At 44.4% G+C, this 23,818-nt stretch overlaps 2 protein-coding genes across 8 annotated transcripts in view; one reads left to right on the top strand and one right to left on the bottom strand.

Annotated features, from left to right (window-relative positions):
• Window positions 1–1,474: 1,474 nt before the first annotated feature.
• Spdye4c (speedy/RINGO cell cycle regulator family, member E4C) lies at window positions 1,475–8,827 on the top strand. Of its 4 annotated transcripts, none has more exons than XR_001837047.3 (11): window positions 1,475–1,605; window positions 2,590–2,761; window positions 2,923–3,033; window positions 3,212–3,328; window positions 3,767–3,883; window positions 4,046–4,252; window positions 5,503–5,561; window positions 5,840–5,925; window positions 6,302–6,476; window positions 6,577–6,695; window positions 6,782–8,508. XR_001837047.3 is itself a non-coding variant. In NM_001024312.1 (11 exons), the coding sequence occupies exons 2-10, from the start codon at window positions 2,671–2,673 to the stop codon at window positions 6,634–6,636; spliced, it is 1,023 nt and encodes a 340-aa protein (NP_001019483.1). In that variant the 5' UTR covers window positions 1,559–1,605; window positions 2,590–2,670; the 3' UTR covers window positions 6,637–6,695; window positions 7,852–8,827. The 4 variants fall into 4 exon arrangements, 3 of the variants coding, with proteins under 3 accessions (XP_008760414.1, XP_017447474.1, NP_001019483.1); NM_001024312.1 differs by having other exon boundaries at window positions 1,559–1,605; window positions 7,852–8,827; XM_008762192.4 differs by having other exon boundaries at window positions 6,577–8,508.
• An 11,763-nt stretch (window positions 8,828–20,590) lies between these two features.
• The window catches only part of Anapc1 (anaphase promoting complex subunit 1), an 80,115-nt gene continuing 76,887 nt past the window's right edge, over window positions 20,591–23,818 (bottom strand). For 3 of the 4 annotated variants that reach the window (XM_008762177.4, XM_006234973.5, XM_063283753.1), the window contains one exon: window positions 20,591–23,577. In XM_008762177.4, the coding sequence (XP_008760399.1) occupies window positions 23,462–23,577 (116 nt within the window). In that variant the 3' untranslated portion in view covers window positions 20,591–23,461. The remainder of the gene's footprint in view (window positions 23,578–23,818) is intronic. The other variant, NM_001107771.1, reaches the window with a different exon arrangement.

Raw genomic sequence — 23,818 nt, forward strand, 5'->3', positions numbered from 1 at the left:
CATTAGTGTTCTATTCAGGAAATTGTCTCCTGTACCAATGAGTTCAAGGCTATTTCCCACTTTCTCCTCAACTAGATTTTGTGTGTCTGCTTTTACATTGAAGTCTTTGATCTATTTAGACTTTAGTTTTGTGCATGGTGATGAATATGGATCTATTTACATTCTTCTTTATGTAGACACCCAGTTAGACCAGCACCATTTGCTGAAGATGCTTTCTTTTTTCCATTGTATGGTTCTGGCTCCTTTGTCAAAAATCAAGTGTTCATAGGTGTACAGGTTTATTTCTGGGTCTTCGGTTCGATTCTATTGATCAACCTGTCTATTTCTATACCAATACCATGCAGCTTTTTTTATGACTATTGCTCTGTAGAACAGCTTGAGGTCAGGGATGGAGATTCCTCCAGAAGTTCTTTTATTGTTCAGGGTTGTTCTAGCTACCCTGGGTTTTTCTGGCTTTCCATATGAAACTGGGAATTACTTGAATATCACTTAGAAGGGGAAGTAAAATAGTCATAGGAAGCAGAGGGAGGAAAGGAACTGGGTGGAGAGGGGAATCTGGGGTTCAGGATCAGGTATGGGGAGAGACAGGAGAAAGAGCCAGAGGGCCATGAGAATAAATGGAAATATGCAGCTGCCAGGGTGGGGGTGGGGTTGTGGGGTGGGGTTGTGGGGGTGGAGGGAATCTCTAGGACACGCCAGAGACACACAGCCAAACAATCCATAGAGGTCGAGGACTTTTTATGGCTGTACTCTCCCTCAGATCTACAATTAAAATATCCCACACAATCATACCCCGGAGTGGTCATGTCCTCACTTTCATACACAGATGAAATTAACGGTTGCCAGGGATGTTGGGGGAAACAGAATCCTTCGAGAACCACGATGGCTCTTTGTCATAGGATTGTGTACATCTTAATGGAGCTCACAAAAGCCCACACAAGACACACAACTGCACACAACTAGATACAATTCATAAGCACGAGCTTGTCAATATGAAAAACCCAAGGAAGGTCGATGACTTCCACCAGTCTCCGCCTCCCTGGGGTACTGAACTGGATATGTAAGTCATTCTCACAAGGAGATAATTTGGAGAAAGTAATGCATGATCAATCTCTAGGTATAAGTTCTGAAGCTGCATAGCAACCTTTGTATCAACAGATAAGAGTTGAGAGACAATTTGATTGTATCATGATAGGAACAAAACCAAATAAGACAACAAAGTAAACTGTGTTTGTAGCTTTGTACTGTGGATGAGGAGGTCGATGCTTAATTGTGTGTTCTGTATCTACTCTTACTTAAACAGTTGATCGGGCACAGGGTGAAGCCTAAAAGGAATTTGTCAGTGGGACAAGAGAAGATCACTTGACTGTCCAGAGGAGACAGACATCCATCTTTTTTACCCTGGGGCTGTTCCTCGGGTGCATCTTTTTAACAGACACAGAGCAGGTTCTGATGGAATGGTGTGATGTCAACAGGACCTTCAGAATGTTTGAGTTCACTTAGCTACCATCGCCGCTCTCCTCACAGTGAGACTGAGCTCTGGGTAAGCTCTGAATATGCCTTAAAGGCCTTGGTCTTGAGAGAACAGAGCAGGTGCTCACACGGGTGAGTATCATCCAACGCTTTGATCGACTAAGTGTCAGGTGCTGACCTGTGTTCCCTCAGAGTCTTGGGGTGTGTCAGGGATCCCCTGGGAGTCTGGGGATGGACGAGTGGTCATACAATGGGAAAGGAAACAGGTTATAGATGAAGGGAACAGAACAAGAAGTAATGTGAGCAAAAGATGAGAGAGAGAGAGAGAGAGAGAGAGAGAGAGAGAGAAAACAAGGACAGTCAAGAGGAATCTTGTTCACCAACGACTGCCCTTGAGGAGGAGCTACAAGGAGGATGGTGTGGGCCACATGGGTTGTATTTTTAAGATTTAAGTGAAAAAATATTTAATTGCCTGTGGATTTTTAATGGTTCATAGAGATATGTAAAAAGGTGATACCAGAGAAAATGGGTTGTAAAATCATCCAACCTGACCCTGCTGGAAACCTGACTGATAACAGCCATTCTTCCCACTGTAAATCTACAGTGGCCTAGCCACAGTCAGGGGAAGCGCCCTACACAAGTCCACCTTCTCATGTGAAAAGAGGTGAATTATGGTCCTTCACAGATTACAAGGACTAAGTGAGGCCTTCTTTATGCACAGATTAAATTCTTGTTTCATAACAAATCAAAAATGGGGACTGGAGAGATGGCTCTGTGGTTAAGAGCACTGGCTGCTCTTTCACAGGTCCTGAGTTCAATTCCCAGCAATCACATGGTGGCTCACCACCACCTATAAAGGGACCTGATGCCCTCTTCTGGCACACAGGTGTACGTGCAGATAGAACACTCATATACATAAAATAAAAGTAATTTTTAAAACTTTAAAAAAAATTAAAATAACAACTCAGGAATGATGGTGCAGTGCTCACAGCGAAGCACTTCCCTAGCTTGTGTGAAGACCAATGTTCAAGTCCCATCACTGCGAAAGAAAAAACATTTTCAGCTACCATTAACTATTTAACCACCATTGCAACTTTTATTATTCTTTTGTTTTAGAAAAAGAAAGTTACACAGAGATAGCCTGGGTTTGGAATCAGGCGGACCGGCTTCCTTCATTGGGAAACCGAATACAACATTATGTCCACACCGGTGGCATCAGAGACCACACAAAGGCTTCAGAAGCCAAAGAAAGGTCAAAAGAGAAAAGTGCCTGTGAAAGCAATGCTAGGTGTGTGACCCTTGGTGCTCTCACCCCTGGTCCCCAGAAGAATGCAGGGTGGAAGAGCATAGCCCCTCCCTCTTCCCCAACTCTTCTGAGTCAAGTTCTGCAGGGCATGGCAAGGGGTGTCCTTCTGAGCCAAGTGGTCATTTCTTGTTCACTTTTTGTAGCTGTGACAGACAGAAGATCAGAGATGTCACCTGTCTCCCCAAAGGTGTCCTGCAAGCAGAATGATTCAGGGAAGCAGGTGCCAGGGGATAAAGTTTGCTTGGCACAAAAAGGTGTGTAGGGATTCAGTCCAAAGCCACCTTTGTAGATAAGTGAATGGGGGTGGGGGGCAGTCCTCTTGCTGTCTCCAGGTGTTCTGTGTAAATTCCTCAATGTGCTTGGGAAGGGAAGAGCCCAGCACTGGCTAAGCGGGTCCCTCTCGTGGTCATGCGGGGTCTTCTGTTCCTGCAGCTCCACAGGCGAGCAGCATTCTGGCTTCCAGTGATGCCTCTGCAGGGGATGTCCCGGAGCAGAGATCCAAGAGGAAGAGAGGCCAAAGAAAAAGAAAACTGGAGAATATCAAGACAGGTATGTATTTGCCCCTTGACATTCCTGCCTAAGTATGAATGCAGCTTGAAAGAGCATACCGCTATGCCTAGTCCCTCCCTCTTCCCAAACAATCCTAAATCAAGTTCTACAGGGTCATAGCAAGGGCTGTCCTAGTGATCTAGGACATCAATTTTTTTCCTGTTCATTTCTGTAGCTATAGTAGATGAAAGATCTAAAAATTCTTTGTCTCCATGGGGGTGTCTTACAGGCAGAATGATCCAGAGAAAGAGGCACCAGAGACCAGCTGGAGCCTGATGAAGAGTACTTCATTGTAACTCAGTGTCTAGTCTCCTTTGTAGATAAGTGAGAGCCATTCCTCCCAGTTGTTTCCAGATGTCACATGAAGTTCTGAGAATGGAAGAACCCAACCGTGCCCAGGTTGTTCCTCTTGTGGTCATGTGAGGTCTCTTCCTGCAGATCCAGAAGCCTGTATCGTTCTTGCCTCCAGTGATGCCTCTGCAGGGGATGTCCCTGTGCAGCGAACCAAAAGGAAGAGGGTCCACAAGACAAAGACACTGGTGGATGTCAAAGCAGGTATATGTCTCTTCTTGTCCCTGTGAAGAATCAGTCGCAGCTGAGTGACTACCCGTCATTTAGTCCTCATGAAGTGACAAATTCCTGAGCAATGGTCAGGAAGTTGCCAGTGTTCTCCTCATGGCCACATCCATAGTTATTGAGAAGCTTTTATTCTCACAGCTACCCAGGAGAACAGCATGCAGGCCTCTAGCACAGCCACCCCTGAAGCTGCCCCTGGAACTGCCTCAGAGCTCAAGTTCCTCAGGAGGGGGAAGAGGAAGAGCATATGGACTGTGGACCGTATAGAGGGGACAAAACTCATAATGAACAAGAAGAGAAGACCCAGCTATCGCCCTGAGGACCTCGAAGCATTCTACCGACTCCTGGGTGGGTTCTCTGAACTGAGGATTGGATACTTGGGGCCAACTCTCAACATTGAGAATTGAGCATGGGGAGCAATGGTTCCAACTTCCCCAGAGTGTTCCCCAGTATGCTTCCCCAGAGTGCTCCCCAGCAGGCTCATGGGCTTCCAGGTAACATGGATGAAGGGCTCCAGGGTTTTGTGGAGGTGTTTTCTTTTTGTGACAAATCCTTGGAAAGAACAAAACAGCAAACGTCACTGATCTGGCTTTGGGGATGCTCTAGCACCCAAGTATTTACAAAATAAAGTTGTTATTCAGCTCTTTTAGTGTCACGGGAGAGCCTCAGAAGGCCACAGCACCTAGATGTGGGCAAGGATAATGACAGGAGAGCTCTGTGAAGCCAGTAACGCACAGAGGCTCTCACCAAGGTGATATAGGGCCATAGATCTGGTATCAAGTGTACCGGGTTGGGAACAACAGCTAGGTATACTACCCGGTACAGCATCTATCAGCCATAGTCATTTGTGCATTTTTAAATGAATCAAACCATAGCCATTCAGCTCCCCAGCCTCTTCCACTGCATTCCAGTGCTCAATACCTACACGTGACTCTAAGGAGCCATGTTGGGTGGCAGGAGGATGGGATGTTTTAACCACTTGAGAACATTCCAATAGACAGTGCCCTTCTGAGGGTCAGGGAACTGAGAAGCGACATAACGGTACAAGTGCTATTTGCTTGGCAACCAGTGAAGGATACACAGGACACTAGAAGCCCAGGTCTTCACCAGAAAAGGGTGCCTTCAGGAAGGAGCGCTAAGCAGAGATGAGCTCCTGTGGGGCAGGCAAAGTTGATCACTGTTCAGAGAGCAAGACCGGATGAAGGGATGGAGGGAGACTGGAAGCACGGAGCTTTGACCTCCCCTTCTCTGCCGAGTTGTTGCAGTAAAAGTTAACATTGAGGGCTATGTTAAATCCCATCAGTGAGGAAAAGTACCAGATGTTATCACTGACCAAGCTCAAGAATCAGCAACAAAATTCAACATGCAAAAGCAACATGGGTGTGTCAATGACAAGAACAAACTAGATTCTTGATATGGAGGCTATAACCTTAGGAGAGGTCCTGCTTCCTCTAAGGAACCACCTCAGGGGGAGAAGTCTCCCTCAGGAGGCCACAGACTGCTCCTAAAACATCCCCTAGGAAGCGGGACCCTGCAATCACACATTTGGGTAACCAGATGGGAGCTCCAGGTCTCTCTCATACCTGCTTCCTTTGCAGAGGATCCTGTGGTCCAGAACTTCTTGGCAGCTGACATCTTCTTCAGGGTGACCGACAAGGTACCTGTAACCTCAGACATTCTATGGTCATAGCCCTTCAAGAACAGGCAGACGATATCAGAGTGTGGGAGCCCAGGATAGCTCAAGTCTGCTGCAGCCCATCCCCCAATTCCTTCATGGCTTTCCAATCAGCTCATATCCACAAAGCGAGTGTATTCCAGCCCCTCATTCTGTGTCATATTGGGTATGGCAGTTGGATGCAGAAGGTCCAGACCCCATTGCGACTTCTTGTCCTCTTGTCTACCACCTGCCTCCTCTGACCAGCTCTCTCCACACAGTATCTGCTGTCTATGGTGGTGGAGTACTTTGGTCGCGTTGGGCTTCCTGGACATCTCTACAACAGGATCCACTTCTTCCTGGCCCTGTGAGCATCTCCTGGGGACCAGTTCTCAATCTATCCTAATCCCAACTCACATAGCTTCCATCACTCCATGAGGACTGTTTGGTCACCCTCAAACCAGAGTAGTTGAAACTTTCAAGGGACCAGGTAGGGGAGGAAGGGGAGGGTCCTGAAAGTTGAGAAGTTGAAGGAAGTTGAGAAGGAAGAAACAAAGTATGCTTTTCCTGAGCTGAGAAGTAAATAAATGGGCTCTGTCCAGGATGCCCTGGGGATGGTCTAGACCAAGGTCAACCTGCACGGACTACTTCCCTACGCTCTCTCTCGACCGTGTGCTCCCACCAGTTCTGCCTGAATCCGAGTGTCACAGTTAGGGACGTGCATTTCCCCGTCCCTGTCTCAGTTACATCGCCTGCGACATGGAGGAAGACGACCCCATATCCAAGAGGAGCATCTTCCAATTCCTGCTGGGCAGGGACACCTGGCAAGACTTGTACAAGGATTTCCTGAAGCTGCAGAGGGATTTCTTCCAAGCCATGGATTACCGAGCCTGGGTCACACCAGAGCAGTGTGTAGAGGTCTGCCGGGGTTCAGCGAGGGGGATGGGGAGACAGGGTCTCGCCCAGGGAAGAGCAAGGATGGGCTCATCCTCCTGGACTCACCTCATTTCCCTCTCAGATCCAGAACCAGAACCCACACCACTGGGTCTGGAGCCGGGTGCGCCAGGGCACCCCTTAGCTTCCCGGGCCTGGGAACCATCTGCAGGGTCGTGGAGCATGGGGCTGTGCCTGAACCAGGTGAGTGGAGGGCCTAGCCAGGGGCTCCACATGCATGGGCTAGCTCTGTCCTCTGGGTCCCTGAATCAGTATTCTGGTCTGTGTAGACATGAGAGGAAGCATAGGAGCACTGCTGAGATACAGAAAGTATCCCTCAATTCTCCAGCCAGATTGCGTTGCAGGACCACGGAATCCATGACACAAGACTTAATCCACACGCCTTCGTTTTGTTGTGTTGTGTTTTATTTGTAACTCCCGGGGAAAATTTAAACTTACATCATCTAGGCGACGACTCGTTTGAGCTCAGGTGACATTTTAAAATATACCTAGGTGAAAAACACTGGAGGAATCCACTCCAGTGAAGAGGCTTCGGCTTCGTTGCGTGGCTCTTGGGAGAGAAGAGAAATTCCAACCTCTGGTTTTGTATGTTTCACACCTACATAAAGAAAGGCTCTCTGTGGGCCCGTGGAGAACATGATCAGATCACATGATTAGGTCACATGATTCATGTCAAACGAAGTCCTGACATGGATAGTCTCTGGAAAACAGTGAGACTGCAGGGAACAATGAGGAGCGAGTCAGCAGGGAATTCTGTGAGGACGACAACTGCTAATCACAGGATCAACCCTGTCTGGCACCGCACTCCAAGGCAGCCCTCTTTGGTTGAAGTTTTCCTTCCTATTTGGATCTACTCAAAGTGGAGGGAGAACTCTAGTGAGAGGCTCAAGGGTCTCTTTGTCCTGGCATATGGTTGTGCTAAAAGAACCCACTAGGTATCCTACCATGCTGCAGGTTGCAGGTTGTGACTGGGACTCACCTGCCCCAAGGAGCGGACAGAGTAGAGGAAAGAAGAAATCAGGAACCCTGAGTTATAAGAAAACCCAGTTTATCAGAAGTTTTGCTTCATCCCCTGGACTTTCCTAGAATAGTAAACCTCACCACACACACACACACACACACACACACACACACACACACACACGGGATCTCAAGATTCAGCATCAATATTCATGTCTACTCTGGTTCCATCATTTGGAACAGTGAGAAGTGGCCCTAATCTTCCATAGCGTTTTCTACCATAAACTTTGTGTGCAGGAATTTGATGTTCAGGAATTTACCTTTTCTATCCTAACAACACACACACACTCTCTCTCTCTCTCTCTCTCTCTCCTTGTAGCTCCTGTCCACCCCTGCCACCCCCTATCCCCAACAAGAAGCTAGAGCTTATCCCCATGATACAGGCACCCGAAGAACCCATCATCCGGCCCTGGTTCTCCTTACACCTTCAGGATGAAGGATCCAGGAGAGCATGTGCCTTAGCTCTGGGGTATAGCATGGGACCAGGAAAGGAGGAACAAGCGAAGTCGGAAGATGAAAATGGGCCCACCTGCTGGGCAAGCAATGTCTTTGGAAATTATTGTCAATTTCCAAAATAGTCCACCAGGTCATCCAATAATGGCTTATCCCACACGGTGATGGGGAAATCTCCCCAGGGGGCTGATGGGAAGCACTAAGACACTGAGCATAAAGACGTGGAGACCTGAGGCATAATCAAAGTAGGATAGGAGAAAGGGGATCACATGAAAGTGCAGGCTACTACCACTGGGGGACAACCCAACCTGCAAAGGAGAGAGTCAGGAAGCAGAGGTGGGTGAGGGGGAAATGAGGAGATAGATCCCCAACACCGGGAGCAAAGTGTTGAAAGCTGAAGAGGGAAGATGGACTCACAGAGGACAAGGAGGGCCAATCCCGGGGTCACAGTGGTACTTGCAGCCTTGACAAGTGCAAACAGGATTGAAAACAAAAGAGACAAAGACATAAATTTGGGACACTATTGTTTTGGTTATACTTCAACTCATTTTTGTTATAATTGCTTGTAATTTGATTATACCTTTTGGTTATAATTTTTGTTATTTTCACTATAATTTGGTTAGATTTGTTTCATCGTAAAATTTTAGTTTTGGTTATATTTGGTGTTTTATGATATTTTGGTAATAGTACTTCTGTTTAATCATCTTGCTTATAATGTTCCTATTATATTTATGCCATTTTCATATTATTTGGGCTATAATTTTGTTATATTATTTTTATTATAGCATTCAGCACATGTTATTTTGCTTATATTATTTTCATTAAAACTATTTTTGTTATAATCACTTAATATTTATTTTGATTGTAATGTTTTGGCTATGATATTTTCGTTAGGTTACTTTCATTATAATATTTTGGTAATATTTAAGTTACATTACATTACCTATTATGTACATTACACACTAAAGTTTATTATTTTCATCATAAAATTTTATCATAACGTTTCAGTAATACTGTCTTGGTTATATTATTTTGGCTGTAATGTTTGGTTATAACATCATATGGTTTATATTACTTGTGTTACAACATTATTTGCATCAATAAAAATGAATTATTGCTAAAGAGGACTCCGAGTAGCTCACAAAGCAAAATTCAGCTCTTTACTGTCCGAGAGATACCAAAGTGCTTCTGAGGTGCTAACACCAAAGTCTGAGGGAGGGGAGCTGGCAGATAAGCACTGCAAGATGAGTAGGATGCACATCTGGATTTCAAGGGGAAGAAGCCAAGCTCAGGCCCTACCAGAGCTGGAGGATGTGCAGGAGGAAGACTCTTAGCATTCAAGCGTCCATACTCAGGAGGGTGTCTGGGCATTAAAGCACAGTCATTCACACAAACACACTCATCTAAAACTCCTTTCATTGAAAATGACACCAGAGGCTACCGCTGTGCCTGATTTCCATCTTCTACTTCAGACCCATGGCAATAGAAACCAGTCTGCCTCCTGCACAGTGCACAGGATGATGAAGTCAACGGCCCAGGTGAAAGGCCGCACAACTCCAGCCTCTGGATTTTGACATATACGCCAAAAACTATGCATTGGAGAAAAGACAGACACATGAACAATGGAGCTGGGAAACCAGTTGCTACACCTAGAAGAATAAGACAAGAGCCTTATTTTTCACCCTGTTCCAGAGTCAACTCCAAATCTGTAACATAAAACCAGAAACTGTGAAACTGTCAGAGATAAAATCAGGGAAAACATTTTAGGACACAGGAATAGGTAAGGAGTTCCCAAACGGTTCTAGTAGCCCAGGAAAGAAAGCCAATAATGGATGTGACCTCATGATGCTACGTAGCTCTATACAGTAAAGGCAACAGCTAAGTAAAGAGACAGCCTATAGAGGCAGAGAAAATCTTTGCTCAGTGTACATCGGACAGGATTAGCCAGGATATACAAAAAATTCAACAAAACAAGGAAATAACCTAACCAAAGAAAGGAGAGGTAGAGATGGGAGGGAGGGAGGGAGAGAGAGAGAGAGAGAGAGAGAGAGAGAGAGAGAGAGATATAGATAGATAGAGATGTGTGTGTGTGTGTGTCTGGTGTGCTTGTGTGTGTGTGTGTGTGTGTGGTGTGGTTGTGTGTGTGTGGTGTGCTTGTGTGTTTATGTGTGTGTATGTGTGGTGTGCTTGTGTGTTTGCCTGTTTGTGTGTGTGTGGTGTGTTTGTGTGTGGTGTGCTTGTGTGTTTGTGTGTATGTGTGGTGTGCATGTATGTGTGGTGTGCTTGTGTGTTTGTGTGTGTGTGTGTATGTGTGTGTGTGGTATGTTTATAATAAAAAAAATAGGACCACCACCAACTGTCAGAAATAGGCCAGAAGTAGGCAGAAGACACCCATAGGCCGGTCCACCTTACCTACCCTGCCCACAGGGGGAGCCACTATGATGTGTAAGTATGTAGTGGAGAGATGGGAGAGAAGGAGAAAAAACAGTGTGAGCATCATGAAGAGAGGCAGAACTGGAGATGTGAGGGTGGTGAGGCATCTCCTCTGAACCCTCAAGTGATCTCCTCTTATTCCCAAAGTATAAAAGTATTTTACATTTTGCTATAAAGATTCACATGTATTTGTCAGAAGTGATTCAGAGAGCTCATCCATCCTTTCACTGTATTTTCCATTTTGGACCCTTTTAAAACTGTAGCACACTGTCCTGAAAGAAATGATTTCATTGCTGTGGCTGCTGGAGTCCTGAGCGTGAGCCAGGACTTCACCACGGCCTCAGGTGGCTCACATCAGGCTGTTACTCACCACCGCCACATCTCCAGTCATGGCGGACAAGGTTCCTGTAGACCGTTCTCCCTGCTTTCTCTTTATTTTTGCTCCTTTGGCCTTCTGCTCACATCTCGCTTTCTGTTTCCTCTAACCCCAGACCTGTTTCCATACCGCCAGCTGTCCATCCAGACACTCCCAGGGACCCCCGACACACCCCAAGACTCTCTGAAGGAACACAGCTCAGCACTAGATGTTCCGCCTAGCACCTGCTCTGCTCTCAAGGTCTAGGCCTCCCAGGCCTATTCAGAGCTTACCCAAAGCTAGGTCTCACTGTGAGGAATGTGCTAATGGTGGCCAAGGCACTGACTGAAAGGAGCGCTACTGACTCAGGACCCCCAAGACCAAGTTCTCAGCACAAAGCTGATTTATTTGCCCCAGAGAGACAGAGAGGGCAAATAATAAGAGAAAAATACAAGAGATAGAGGATGAGGGAGAAGGGGAAGGGAACAAGGGAGAGGGAGGAGGGTTATTTGTCCCAGAGGGACAAAAGTCTGCCTCTGGATAAAGAGAAGACAGACGTGGCCCAAAGGAAGATGACAGTTTATAAAGGCAAAACGGGTTTGTTCTAGTTCACAGAGAGAGGAAAACAGAAATGGTGATAAGACAACCAGCACATGAGGCCGGGTGGCCTGGCCTTATTTAGAAATATAACTGACACTCAGCAGTGTCTATTGCCACTCAACACACACGAGTTCTGGCCCAAATCTGGCAGAATAATTCAGAAAAGAGACACCCAAGAACAGCCTATGCATGGCAAAGAATGGTGTATAGTAATTTGGTTTCTGGCTTGGCATCATCAAGGTCTGTACCCTAAGCAAGTTTTATACCCTATATAAGCATTTTCTCATTTGCAAACCAGGTAAATTCTAGTTCCTGCCTGACATTATAAGGTATAAGTGAGATATTCTTATTGTACAAAGTAACGTCTGAAGTTTAGCAAGGGATCAGGAAATGCTCAGTGTACAGTAGCAGAGTACATCCAGGCATCCAACACTTCAAACAGGAGGGGAGGGAGGGAGGGAGGAACATTGTAACTATTACTACAACTTAATTCTTTCTCCAAGAAGCAGGTTAAACAGAAAGAAATAGCCTAGTTGGAGTCAGGCTGGGTTCCTTAGCTGTTCTGAGAAGACAGAATTCTTTTATGTCCACACCAGTTGCCTCAGAGATGGCTCCAAATCATGAGAACCAACAAAGAAGGGTTGGAAGAGGCAAGTGCCCCTGGAAGGTGTGTTCCTAGTCCTCTTCACCATTGCTGTCCAGGTGAATGAGGGGTAGAAACCATGCTCCCCGCCAGCCACCAACTCAACTCTTAAAGTCAAGTTCTAGAGGGCCACTGCAAGGGATATCCTGATGTGCCAGGAGGTCAATCCCTTGTTCACCTCTGTAGCTGTGACAGAGAAGCCCAACAAGTTCATTTGTGTGCATGCCTCTCCACAGAGGCACCCTGCAGGCAGGATAATCCATGGGAAAGCAGAACCAGAGAGCAGCACATACTTGACAAGAATAGTATACAGTGACATAATTCCTGGCCTCTTTTGTCCATAAGTGCAGGTGTGCTTAGGGGTAGGGGTTTGAAGGGAGGAGACACTGACCATTCCTTCATGTCCTCAGAATTCACATGCAAATTCCTCACCACATTTTAGAAAGTCAGAATCTTTGTCAGGATGGGTCTCTCCCATGGTTACATGGGGTCTTCTCTCCCTGCAGCTCCTCAGGCCAGCTCTAGTGATGCTTTTGCTGTCCCTGAGGAAGAGGGGCCAGAGGCAAAACGAGTTGGTAGATGTCAAGGGAGGTATTCACACACAATCACCCCTGAACTTCCTTGTCCCTAAGGCCCAGTGATAACTGAGTGACTTCTTGTCACTTTGTCCTCATGAGGTGATGTCTAAGTTTCAGAGTAGTGGCCAGGAAGTACTTGTGGCCAGGCAGAGACACCTGGTAAGACTTGTACAAGGACTTCCTGAGGTCACAGAAGAGTTCTTCCAAGCCTGGGAAGATCAAGAATGGGCTCATTCTCCTGGAATCACCTAATTTTCCTCTCAGATCCAGAACCAGAACCACCAGGACACCCCTTAGATTCCCAGGCCTGGGAACCATTAGCACAGTCATGGAGCAGGAAGATGCACATATGTGGGCTATTTCTGGCCTCTGGGTCCCTAAAGCAGTATTCTAGGCTATGCAGACATGGGAGGAATTTGTGCTGTCTTCCTTCTTAGAATTTCCTCTTAGATGAGAGCTTATGAGCACTACAGAGGTACAGTGTTTAAACCCCAATTTTCCAACTGGATTGTATCACAGGACTATGCAATTCACAATTTGCATGTCCTTTTTGGTGTGTGTGGTGTGTGTGGTGTGTGGTGTGTGTGTGTGTGTGTGTGTGTGTGTGTGTGTGTGTGTGTGTGTGTGTGTGTGTGCACTGTTATGTTTTGGGTTGTTTTTTTTTTAACTTGCAGAACCATGTTGTCTAGGTAACAAATCCAATTTGAGCTCAGGTGACATTTAAGAATATGCTTTAGTATAAAAAAAATAAAAGCACTGAAGGAATCCACTCTGGAGAAGAGACTCTTCATTGTGTGGTTCTTGGGAGAAAAGAGAAACTCCAACTTCTGCTCCTGGGTGTTTTATGTGAAGAACATGATCAGGTCACACATTTCCATGGGCATCCATGACATCATTAGACTCTGAAAACAGTGAAATTGCAAGGAACTAAATGGAGCAAGGGGGCAGGGAATTCTGTGAGAAAGACACTGCTATATAGCACAGGAAACAACCCTGTCTGTCATCACATTCCAAGGTACACTCTCTTTGGCTGAAATGTCTCTTTCTATTTGGATTTACTTGAAGTGGAGAGAGAACGCTGGTGAAACGCTCAAGGGTCTTTGTCGAAGCCTGTGGTTGTGCTAAAACAATCCACTAGATATTCTGTATATTACAGGGTATGACAGTCTATTGTGACCCTGGACAATCAAAGAAAAGAGAGAGGAAAGCAGAAACCTTGTCTTCAACAGACAGTCAGTTGGCCAAAGATTAACCACTAGGGATTTTATGGGAGCATCAAAAACAACCACATTGGGAATCTCTAAATTCTAAATAAGTTCTATAGTATTTGGGGCCCCTAGGGTTTTTCCTTCATAGATAGGTGAGTAACCACTGATCTCCCCAGTTCTTTTCTTCCTTGTAGCATGCATGTGGTGTTTAAGAGTTTCCTTGCACTTTTCTTTTGTCTAGTTCTTGCCTGCCCTTGCTGGTCCCTTCCCTGCCAAGAAGCCATTGTCTTATTCCTGGGATCCAGTATCTGTACAATGGCAGCAACCCACCTCCAGCCTTCCTCACAACGTAGATGGACAGTCCAGCAAGAGCAAGTAGCCCTCAGCCAAGGAATCACTGTCCTCCGCCTTCAAATGGGCACCAGCTGCAGAAGTCTCTAACCCCTGAATATCCAGGGCAAGATCTCAACAATTTGGAAGGACACGCAAGAACAGCAGTACCTTTGAAGACTAGACAGGAAGAGGAAGGTTATAGGGGAAAGCTTGAGAGTCCTAGACAACTGAGGGAGAAGGGAAAGAGAGGGCAAGAGGGGAGCACCAGGAAGAGACAACTGAGATGGGGAGGGGACATCCCAGGCTGGAGGCATGGAGACTTACATCAGGGGATGGAGGGGCATTTAGAGCTGACATTCCTGGGGGAAACTGTCTTCAGAGCCCTTTCTCCACAGTCTACCAGCTTATCCAATGAAGGAATTTGTGGGGAAATCTGAGATGAAGCCCTGAGGTACTGAGCATTATAGTATAGAGTTGTGAGGCTGAAATCTAAGTGGGAACAGGCATGACTTAATATGCAACTTGCATGCCCTAATGACTTAATAAGCAGCCATCAGGATCCAGAAGGAGGAAGGGAAGAGGTAAAGAGTGCAAGGGTGAGGGCACTACCAATGCTGGAAATAAAAGGTTGGAAGACAAGGGATGGGAAAGAGGGTCTGGAGAACTGGAGCCATCCTAAGTGCAAAGCATCCAGTAGGTATCAAAAGAGCAAAGAAAGCGGATCAAATAGAGATTTAAAATAAGAATGTAAATCACACACACACAGACACACAGACACACACACACACACACGCACACTGCATGGCTGAGGAGCATTTTATTATACTGGTTATGTTATTTGAGATGTATTCTGTTATGCTTTGGTCCTGTTTTACCTAATGGTAGTTTGGTTATATTATTTGTATTAATAAATATGTTTTACTAAAAAGGTCTCAGCTAGCTCACAAAGCAAAATCTAGCTCCTCGCTGTTGAAAGGTCATGTCAAAGTGCTAAAAGCAATGCTTGGGGTAGGGAAGGACAAGTAATTGGCAACCTCCGGCCATCTGGAAGCCAGAGGAAGGCAAGCCAGGTTAGAGCATCTAAAGCCTTGGGAACCCGAGGGAAACCAGGCACTAAGGTGACTCAGTGGAGCCAGCAGAGGGTGAGGGGTGAGATGGAGGGGGAGAGCACTTGACCTGCAAGCTTGATGTGAATTTGACCCTGGGAGTATACCACATGACAGAAGCAAGAGAGACCACGCCCCAACAAGGAAGACGGTAAAGGCCCACTCTCAAAAGTTTCCCTCTTGGTTTTGAAGAGGTGGACATTATGAGATTTGCCCTTTTTGCAGAGAAACTAAGTTTAATCCCTAGCATATTTATATGGAAGCTCACAACAATCTGTAAACTTAGTCCCAGGGGATCTGATGCCCTCTTCTGGCTGCTGGGGGCACTGCAAGCGTGTGGTACATGGACATTCTCAAATGAATGAATTTGAGAAGCACTCAAATACATAAACAAGTGGGAGTTCCGTGACACACATGTACCTTCACACACATACATCTCAAAAGAATATTAAACATAACTCAAGAATCAGGTTGGTCCTCTGATGCTTATTGTCTACAAGTTCACATCATCAGCATGAAATGCAGGGGCTCCAGAAATTGGAGTCCCTTTTACTACACAAGGGAGAATCCAATTAGTTTTCTTTATAAACTAAAGTTGCTTGTGTTTGGAATATTTGCTGTTATTACATCCCCCAAAATTATTGCAAGCTCTTTGCCAGTGTTCATTTTCTGCCCATAATGAGGCGGCAATCTCAGCATTAGAAAAAGGAACCACAATTTCTGCTGGGTCCATTCCTGTTAACTGATGAACTCTCGGTTTTCCTTTCAGAATCAATTCAGAAACTTTTTCTATATATGTTTTTAATTTTTTTTACTGTGTGCTAAAAATATTTATTCTAAGATATAATCTTCCCTTTGCATAAGAATTCCTGTGGGGGCATGATTACAAGGCAAGATAACTAAGATACAAGCCATCTTTGGATCAATACAATCTTTATGTCCAACTTGTAGTTCCTTTCCTACTAGAGCCCATTTCTTTTCAGCTTCAGCTGACAATTTTCTTTGACTATTTAAGTCTTTATTACATTGTAAGGTTTGAAATACATCACTTAGCTCTTAAGTAGTCATTCCAATTGTAGGCCAGAGCCAGTTTATATCTCAGCAATTTTTGAAAATCATTAAGAGTTCTTAGTCTTCCCTGGTTTGTACTTTTTGTGTTGAATCCTTTGTAGACTTATCCTATGTCCTAGAAAATTAATAGAATCTCCTGTTTGTATTTTTTTCAGGAGCAATTTGTAATCCCCAACAAGGCAAAATTCTCTCTTTTTTTTTTTTAACTTTTTTTTTCTTTTTTTCGGAGCTGGGGACCGAACCCAGGGCCTTGCGCTTCCTAGGCAAGCGCTCTACCGCTGAGCTAAATCCCCAATCCCATGCAAAATTCTCTTTATTCCATCAAACATTATTTGAATCAGCCAGCAAAACAGCATCCTATAATGGTAAATTATGGACTGAGGGAACTGCTTATGAATTATTTCTAATAGCAACTATATAAGCAATGGCATCAGTAGAGCTATTTAACATTCCTTGTGGTTTTCCAAAAGCTTTCCAATGATACCTCTTTATTGGACAACTTCTCTTAAAAGTAGGTACTGAGAAAGTAATCCTTTCCCTATCATGTTCGTGTAAAGGGATTGTGGAAAAGCAATTTTTAAAATCAATCATGAGGTTGGGGATTTAGCTCAGCGGCAGAGGGCTTGCCTAGTAAGCGCAAGGCCCTGGGTTCGGTTCTCAACTCTGAAAAAAAAGAAAAAAAATAAAATAAAATCAATCACTATAATAGGCCATTCCTTAAGCAACAAGAAAAATAATGAGATTCCAAGATGTAATGAGCCCATTGGCTGAGTGATTTTCTTAATTGCTCTCAGATCTGTCAACATCCTCCATTTGCCAGATTTCTTTTTAATGGCAAATACAGAATTCCAAGGGCTGGTGGGCTTTTCTGTATGTTGAGGCTCCAGCTGCTCTTGGACTAGCTGTTCTAGTGCCTAACTTTCCTTGTGTTACAGGCCATTGTTCTATCCGAGTAGGTTTGCCAGTTTAGTGGTAGGGCAGCTGGTGTTTCATCAGCAGTGGCTTCCACACACATAGCTGAAGAGTCGGCCTTTATAGTATCCTGTGGACAGTCAGTAACTGTCTTCAATGACATCTTCTAATCTCTTTATCAGAAATATCTCCTCCCTCACAGCCTGTCTTTAAAATTGGAGCAAAGTTAATCTGTATTTCCCCTAGTTGCAATAAATCTCTTCCCCATGACTTCATGGCTATATCTGACACATATGGCTTTAAACTTTCTATTTGACCTTCTGGTCCTATACATTTAATCCATTTTAGACTTTGTTTTACCCTGAGACAATGTCCCAATCCCTAAAAGCTGTGTAAATACTTTTTGAAGTAGCCAAGCTGAATTCCAGGAACCTTGGGAAATTGTTATATCTGCTTCAGTATCCACTAATTCTTCAATCTCAGTGGCATCTAATGGTAATTTTAACTGCAGGCTCCTATCTTATATAGTAGATTGCCAAAATATGAATGGTGGGAGAGGTGAGGAGAGGTTGTTTGTTTTGTTGGCGTCTTTAGAATTTCATTTCCCTAGGAGCCACTCTATCTCCGTTAAGTGGTTTAAGCCTTGAGCAGCTGTTTGTCTTATCAGGCTTTGAATTATCTAATTGTTTTTCAGAGTAATCTTTCCTCGGTGGACAGGAAACGAATAGCTCATGTCTTTTGTCAGGCCTTGAGCAAAGCCCCTTAGTTAGTTTTCTGAAATTAAGGAATTGCCTTGGATATCCTTGGATGACCTATATTTATGAGCCCCATGGCTGTTCCTTCTACATCATCCACATTTTACAAGAAACTTTTTCCCTGAATTATTACTATTATACAAGAATTTTCCTTAACAACTGTTCATAGTCCTTTAGGGAATGACACGATCTTTCACAGCCACAATGAGCATTTTGTGTTTAAATCTCCTGTAGTTGTTTGCCTAACTATAACCAAATTGTGAGCATTTGCTTCTTTGTCTGCAGTAATGTTATTTCATTCATAAAGAGGTGCAGATCTTGCTCTTAAAGGTCTAGTGGCCTTTTTGCATTCAGCATTAGCATTTTCAAGAGCTAGAGATTCAGTTAAACTTTCTCTAGCAGTTGGATCTAATATCGCTTTACTCAGAGCTGTAGCTGTTCTTTGCAAAAAGTCAGTGAAAGATTCATTTGAACCCTGGATTATCTTTGTAAGTGATTTGGCTCATCCCTGTTGTCCCACCTTGTCCCAAACATTTAAGGATACTGTATGATATTGCTTTAGAACAGCAATCAAGGGTAATCTGTACTCTCAATTCAGAATTCAGACCTTCACCTAGTCATTGGTCCTTGACAGTATGAATGCCTCTAGTCCTATTTCATTGCTCCATGACCAAGGCCTCATCTTTCCAACATGTTACTCATTTTAATTGAGGGCCAGGCTCTAGGATGGCTGTCATCAAGTCTCTTCAGTATTTTGGAATTGTATGATTTTGTGTGGCCCAGTTATTAAGTATTTGTTTGACCTATGGTGAGTGTAAGCTATAACTTATTTACTGCTTCTTTGAACCTTTTGAAGTCCTGTTCCTCTCTAGAGGAACATTTGAATTCTTCCCTCATCTGCTAATCCCTTTGTCAAGGTCGGGTAAATCATTTTAGGTTTCTTAAAAGATGCAGACTGCCCTGCAGTCTTGTTACAAGGTGGTGTTGTATGTTCTGGCCTTCCTCTGTCTCTATCTTAGTATCTATCACAGTATTTTAAAGAACTTTTTGTAAATTTTGTTCTAAGACTTGTTTCCATTTTTCATTCTTTTCCTGGATCATTGTCATCTTTTAATCTTTTATATAAACCTAATTTTTCTTCTAGTTTGTTGCATTTTGTTTTATCCCTGATATTTTAGCAATTTCCTCAGTCTGATCTATGTGTTTTTGTAAATTTTCCTTTAAAGCTTGCTTCCAAAATGTATTTCTCCCATTTTGTTTCATCTCTGATATTCTAGAAGATGGGCCCTCATCTCAGTGCAGCTGGTGGGGACCTGCCTGTGAGGCAGCTGCAACAGGCCACAGGGAGAGTAGTCGTCGTCCAGATCATGGAGCAGGAATGTAGAGGTTCAAAACACAGATCAGTTAGTCTGATCTATAAAGTTTTGTAATTTTTTTCTAAAGTTTTATCCTTTGAGAGGACTTGGAAAGACAAAACGATTATTAAGGTTAAAATTGAGGACTATTAATGTGATGTCATAATAAGTAATATGATCTTTCTTCTCCTATTTCTAACTTGGAATGAACTTAAAGGGCATTAGACAAACTCCAAAATCTGTGTCTCTCATATTTATATGCCTTATATCTTTATCAATTTTTAATTACTTATATATGTGTGAATTTTAATATCTAGTTCCTTTTTAGTATTAAGATACAATTTTTTTACCTTTCTCAAGTTTCACTGTGCTCAAATTCTTGTCTCCCTCTGTTGTTCAGCTCAGGATACTGCAGTGGTTCCTGACTCCTAGGTTTACAGGGAAGAGTGAATCACAGAAAAATCTGTTTCTGTCTTTGGGTCCCAGCAGTCCTGGGCTCTTGGGGGTACAGTGTGTATTTGCACGAATACCTGCTGTGCCTCTTCCCCACTCTGGAAAGATGGGGTAAACCCTGCCTCATGCCCTCAGGGTTTCACTGAGGGCTGTGTTTTGAACCTCTGCATTCCTGCTCCTTGCTCTGGACTGACCCTTCTTCCTGTGGCCTGTGGCAGCTCTTTCCCAGGCAGGTTCCCACCAGCTACAGTGAGGAGGAGGTCCTCTTTGGCCCACAGAAGCATGTGTGCCAAAGTCTAGCAAGTGTTGTAACCTTAAAAGCACTCCTTTGTCTCTCAGCCACTGTAGGCGGGCTAGCTCTTTTGGTCTGAGACACTGCACGCTCACCGGCTTCAGTCAAATGCTCTGTAGCAGTGGGGCTCCTTGTTTTCCACTTTTTTATCCAGGATTGTAATTAACTGAATATGAAATTAAAAGGTTTGGATTTCATGCCTTATATGTTGAGCGTCATCTGTAAAAGCCAAGTTTTCCTCTGGCCCCAAGCTCCTGTATAACAACCTGCATGCAACCATCCTTTTCTGTGGACAAGTTCCTCCTCAGCCTGCCTCACTCCTAGAATCCTTACTGCCTATCAGATGTCCCACTTCCTATGTCCTGCTGCAGCTACAGGCGAATCAGCTTGACAGGTACACAGTCAACTGCATCCATACAGTACACAGGAGGTTTTCTCTATACACACATGCACTCACACATCAGTTAGAGAACCAATGACATACCAAAGTAATGACAGTGCCCAAGTCCACTTAGCAATTCAATGAGTTTATTGGGGTCACTTATAAGAATAGGGGCTGGTGGTGTTCCAAGAACAGGAATGACTCAGAAGCATCTGTATCACCTAAAGCCCACCTCAACAAGAACAACTCTACACAACTTGCAGGCTGTTTGACTAGTCAGGGAATCGCCTCCCAGGCAGCCAGGCCTCCTCTGGGGAGCTCTGCTGCTAACAGTCAACCTGTCCCCTTCTGTCCTGTCCATTTCTACAACCTTGGGGAAGCACTTTGTGGCTCTTGGGCTTCAGCTTTCCAAGACATGTGAAGCTTAATGTCTTGAGCCTCCCCTCCTCCTTCAACCAGAAGGAAATTATCAACACTAGCTTCTGGCTTTTGTCCTTGTTTTAGGTACCTACCCTCCACCTATAAGGTGACCATGACATCATGACCCAACATGTCTTGAATTCTTTTAAGATTTTATGTATGCCATTCTCTTCAGACGCACCAGAAGAGGGCATCAGATCCCATTACAGATAGCTGTGAGCCACCATGTGGTTGCTGGGAATTGAACTCAGGATCTCTCTGGAAGAGCAGTCAGTGCTTTTAACCACTGAGCCATGCCTCTAGCCCCACATCTTGAGTTTTTAAAACACATGGTCTGCAGCCTCACAAGGCAGAGACTTGAGACATCCATTAGCTACAGAGAAAAGCTAACAGCTCAGCTAAGCATTGGAGTATAAAAGAACAGGAATTAAGATCTGGCAGGTGCTTATAAATCTTACTAAATTTATTATGAAATTCCTGTTTTAAAATTCTGATATGTTTCAAGGGAAAAAGAGTCTTAAAAGTACACTCGAAAATATTCTAGAGGAAAAAAATTACAGTATTAAAAGTTTACCAAAGAAGTGTTTTTAGCTAAAAAACAAAACTTGAACAAGATGCTCTATATAATGTGATCAATAGTGACAGACTAAGTCAATGGGAGAAACATCAAGAAAACGCACAAAAACCCCTGTGATTACAAAGATGTTTGCCTGCTTTTCGGCCGGTTCACAAGTTCTGTCAATGCTAAGTCCTTTCAGTTCACACTGAGGAGCTGTTTCTGATTCTCTTGGACTCAGAATCCACACAGGCAGCAGCAGACTGGAGCAGGGTTGGGTGTAGCAGACTGGGTAAAGCCCAGAATGTTGAGGACTACGATGAAGCAGTGTAGCTCAAGTCTGGCATCTGAGCTCATTGCCTTGGCTCCCACATCAGACCTTGAGGGAGGAGCAGACGTCAGTACCCTTTGGGGGAAGAATCTGAGTACATGCTCAATTGTCTGTCTGCTGGACAGTACCTGCACTCAAAGCGGCTACACCTTGAGTCCCCATTCCACACGCATCAGACGTGAAGCAATCCTGGGTAGTCAGCCTTCCCTTGAAGTCACAAGTGCCACTTCTGATATTAGAATACTTCACTGCCAGGTGTTTCTCTGACTCTCCCCTCGATGTGGTTCCCAGGAGGCAGCTGCTGTGTTTGGTAAGACTGGTTCCCACAGGATGGTAAATATACTAGTTTATCTGATGATGCTAACATGCTGACTCAGGGGCACTAGAATCTCTTCTTGGTGCCCATCAATGCTGCTTCCACTGTAGTCAGTGCTCTCTTTCAAGTCCTCCCATGGCCACCATAACAACTGAGAGTGAAAAATTACTTGGACGGTGGGTTCGATGTTGATGCAAACTGAACGTTCATCACCCCTTGCCACTTAAGTGCAATCCTTAATCTAAGAGGGAAGGAAAACACATTTTGCCCTAAAAGTCAGCCACAAATTACCTTGCTGCAGGCAGACGAGCAGACGGACATTACCAAATCCCAGCGGAGCAATTTCTATTGGCTTTTTCAGAAACAAGCAGGAAACCAGTGAGTGTGCAGTTTGCTGTTCCTCCTTGTTCACAGTCCCACTTGTCTGAGAAGCTGTGAGCACAGTAGGAACACTCTTCCTGTCACATGGCCATCATGAGCTAACCTGTACAAAAGCACTTTCCAGATAGACTGACTTCTGCCTTTAAAAATATTTTAACACTCCTCTGTGGGGTAACTTTGTATTTAGGTATTTTGAGCAGGTGTCGTGCACTAGTCTGCACAGGCTGCAAAACCAAGTACCACAGACAAGATAGGATGGCTTAAGCATCAGGAATTTATTTCTTATACTCGTAGGTGCAGAAGTCCAAGACCTTCTGACTGGTTCCTCACAAAGGAATCTTCTTGGCTTGTGAGCAGCTGTGCTATGAGTTCTCACAAGGTGCAGAGAGAAGACATCTCTTCCTCTTCTGAACAGGCCATCAAGTCTACAAAACAGGGACTCACCCTTAATTATCCTTTAACCTTGGTTATCTCCAAAGAGCTGCAGCCTACATAGCTGTACAAAGGCAGGGCTTGGGCATGGTCCAGTACTCCATGCTGAGCAAGTCTTCATTAAGTAGAAATCTGCTCGCAGTAAAGACATCATCCACCATGGGAAGCACGTAACAGACAACACAGAAACTCTCCTGGGGTAGCAGAAAGTCCACTCTCGCGATGTGGCTTTTTCTGAGTACAGAACCACTAAAGTTCAAAGGCTTCAAAACTCAGCCTGTCCATTTATTCTCTGAAGTCCAAAGCAATCATCAATAGCTTCGAAAACAAACCAAAAATCTTTATTTATAAAAGTGAGTTTTAACTGACTTTTTATACATCATATGACATATGGACAGCACCAGCGTTATCTGTAATATTTTCAACATGGGTTTTAAACACAGTGAGGCGTATGCATCTGAGCTCCGTTGGTCACAAAACAGAAATGCTGCCGTAACTTTGCTGCCATCAGGATTCTGCGCCGCAGTGGTTTTTGGGGGTAGGTTTACCGCCGGAGGTGGTCGGTCACATAACCATCGGCTGTGGATTCCCGAGCAGCACAGGAGCCAGTCTCAGCAAAGCGCGGACTGGCATTTTTAGGTGTCTGAACCTGAAGAGGAGTTCAGCAAAGCTTGTGCTCCCTGAAGAACAGAGATGCAGAAGGTTACGTCACTACACAGCCTCAGCCACACAGCCCTCCCAAGCTCAGCACACCAAGCTCGAGCCAGGAAGCCTTACTTCTAGACAAAGTACCCCAGTGGCAATCTTTGAATTTTTAATTTCCTAAAACACTTTAAGAATTTAAACTTATCCATTCTGAACTTCAGAAATTACCACTGTGAAAACTTACTTGTGTACATTAAATTCAATTAACCTTAACTA

Source organism: Rattus norvegicus, chromosome 3 (assembly GCF_036323735.1).
Source record: "Rattus norvegicus strain BN/NHsdMcwi chromosome 3, GRCr8, whole genome shotgun sequence".
NCBI classification, from domain to species: Eukaryota; Metazoa; Chordata; class Mammalia; order Rodentia; family Muridae; genus Rattus; species Rattus norvegicus.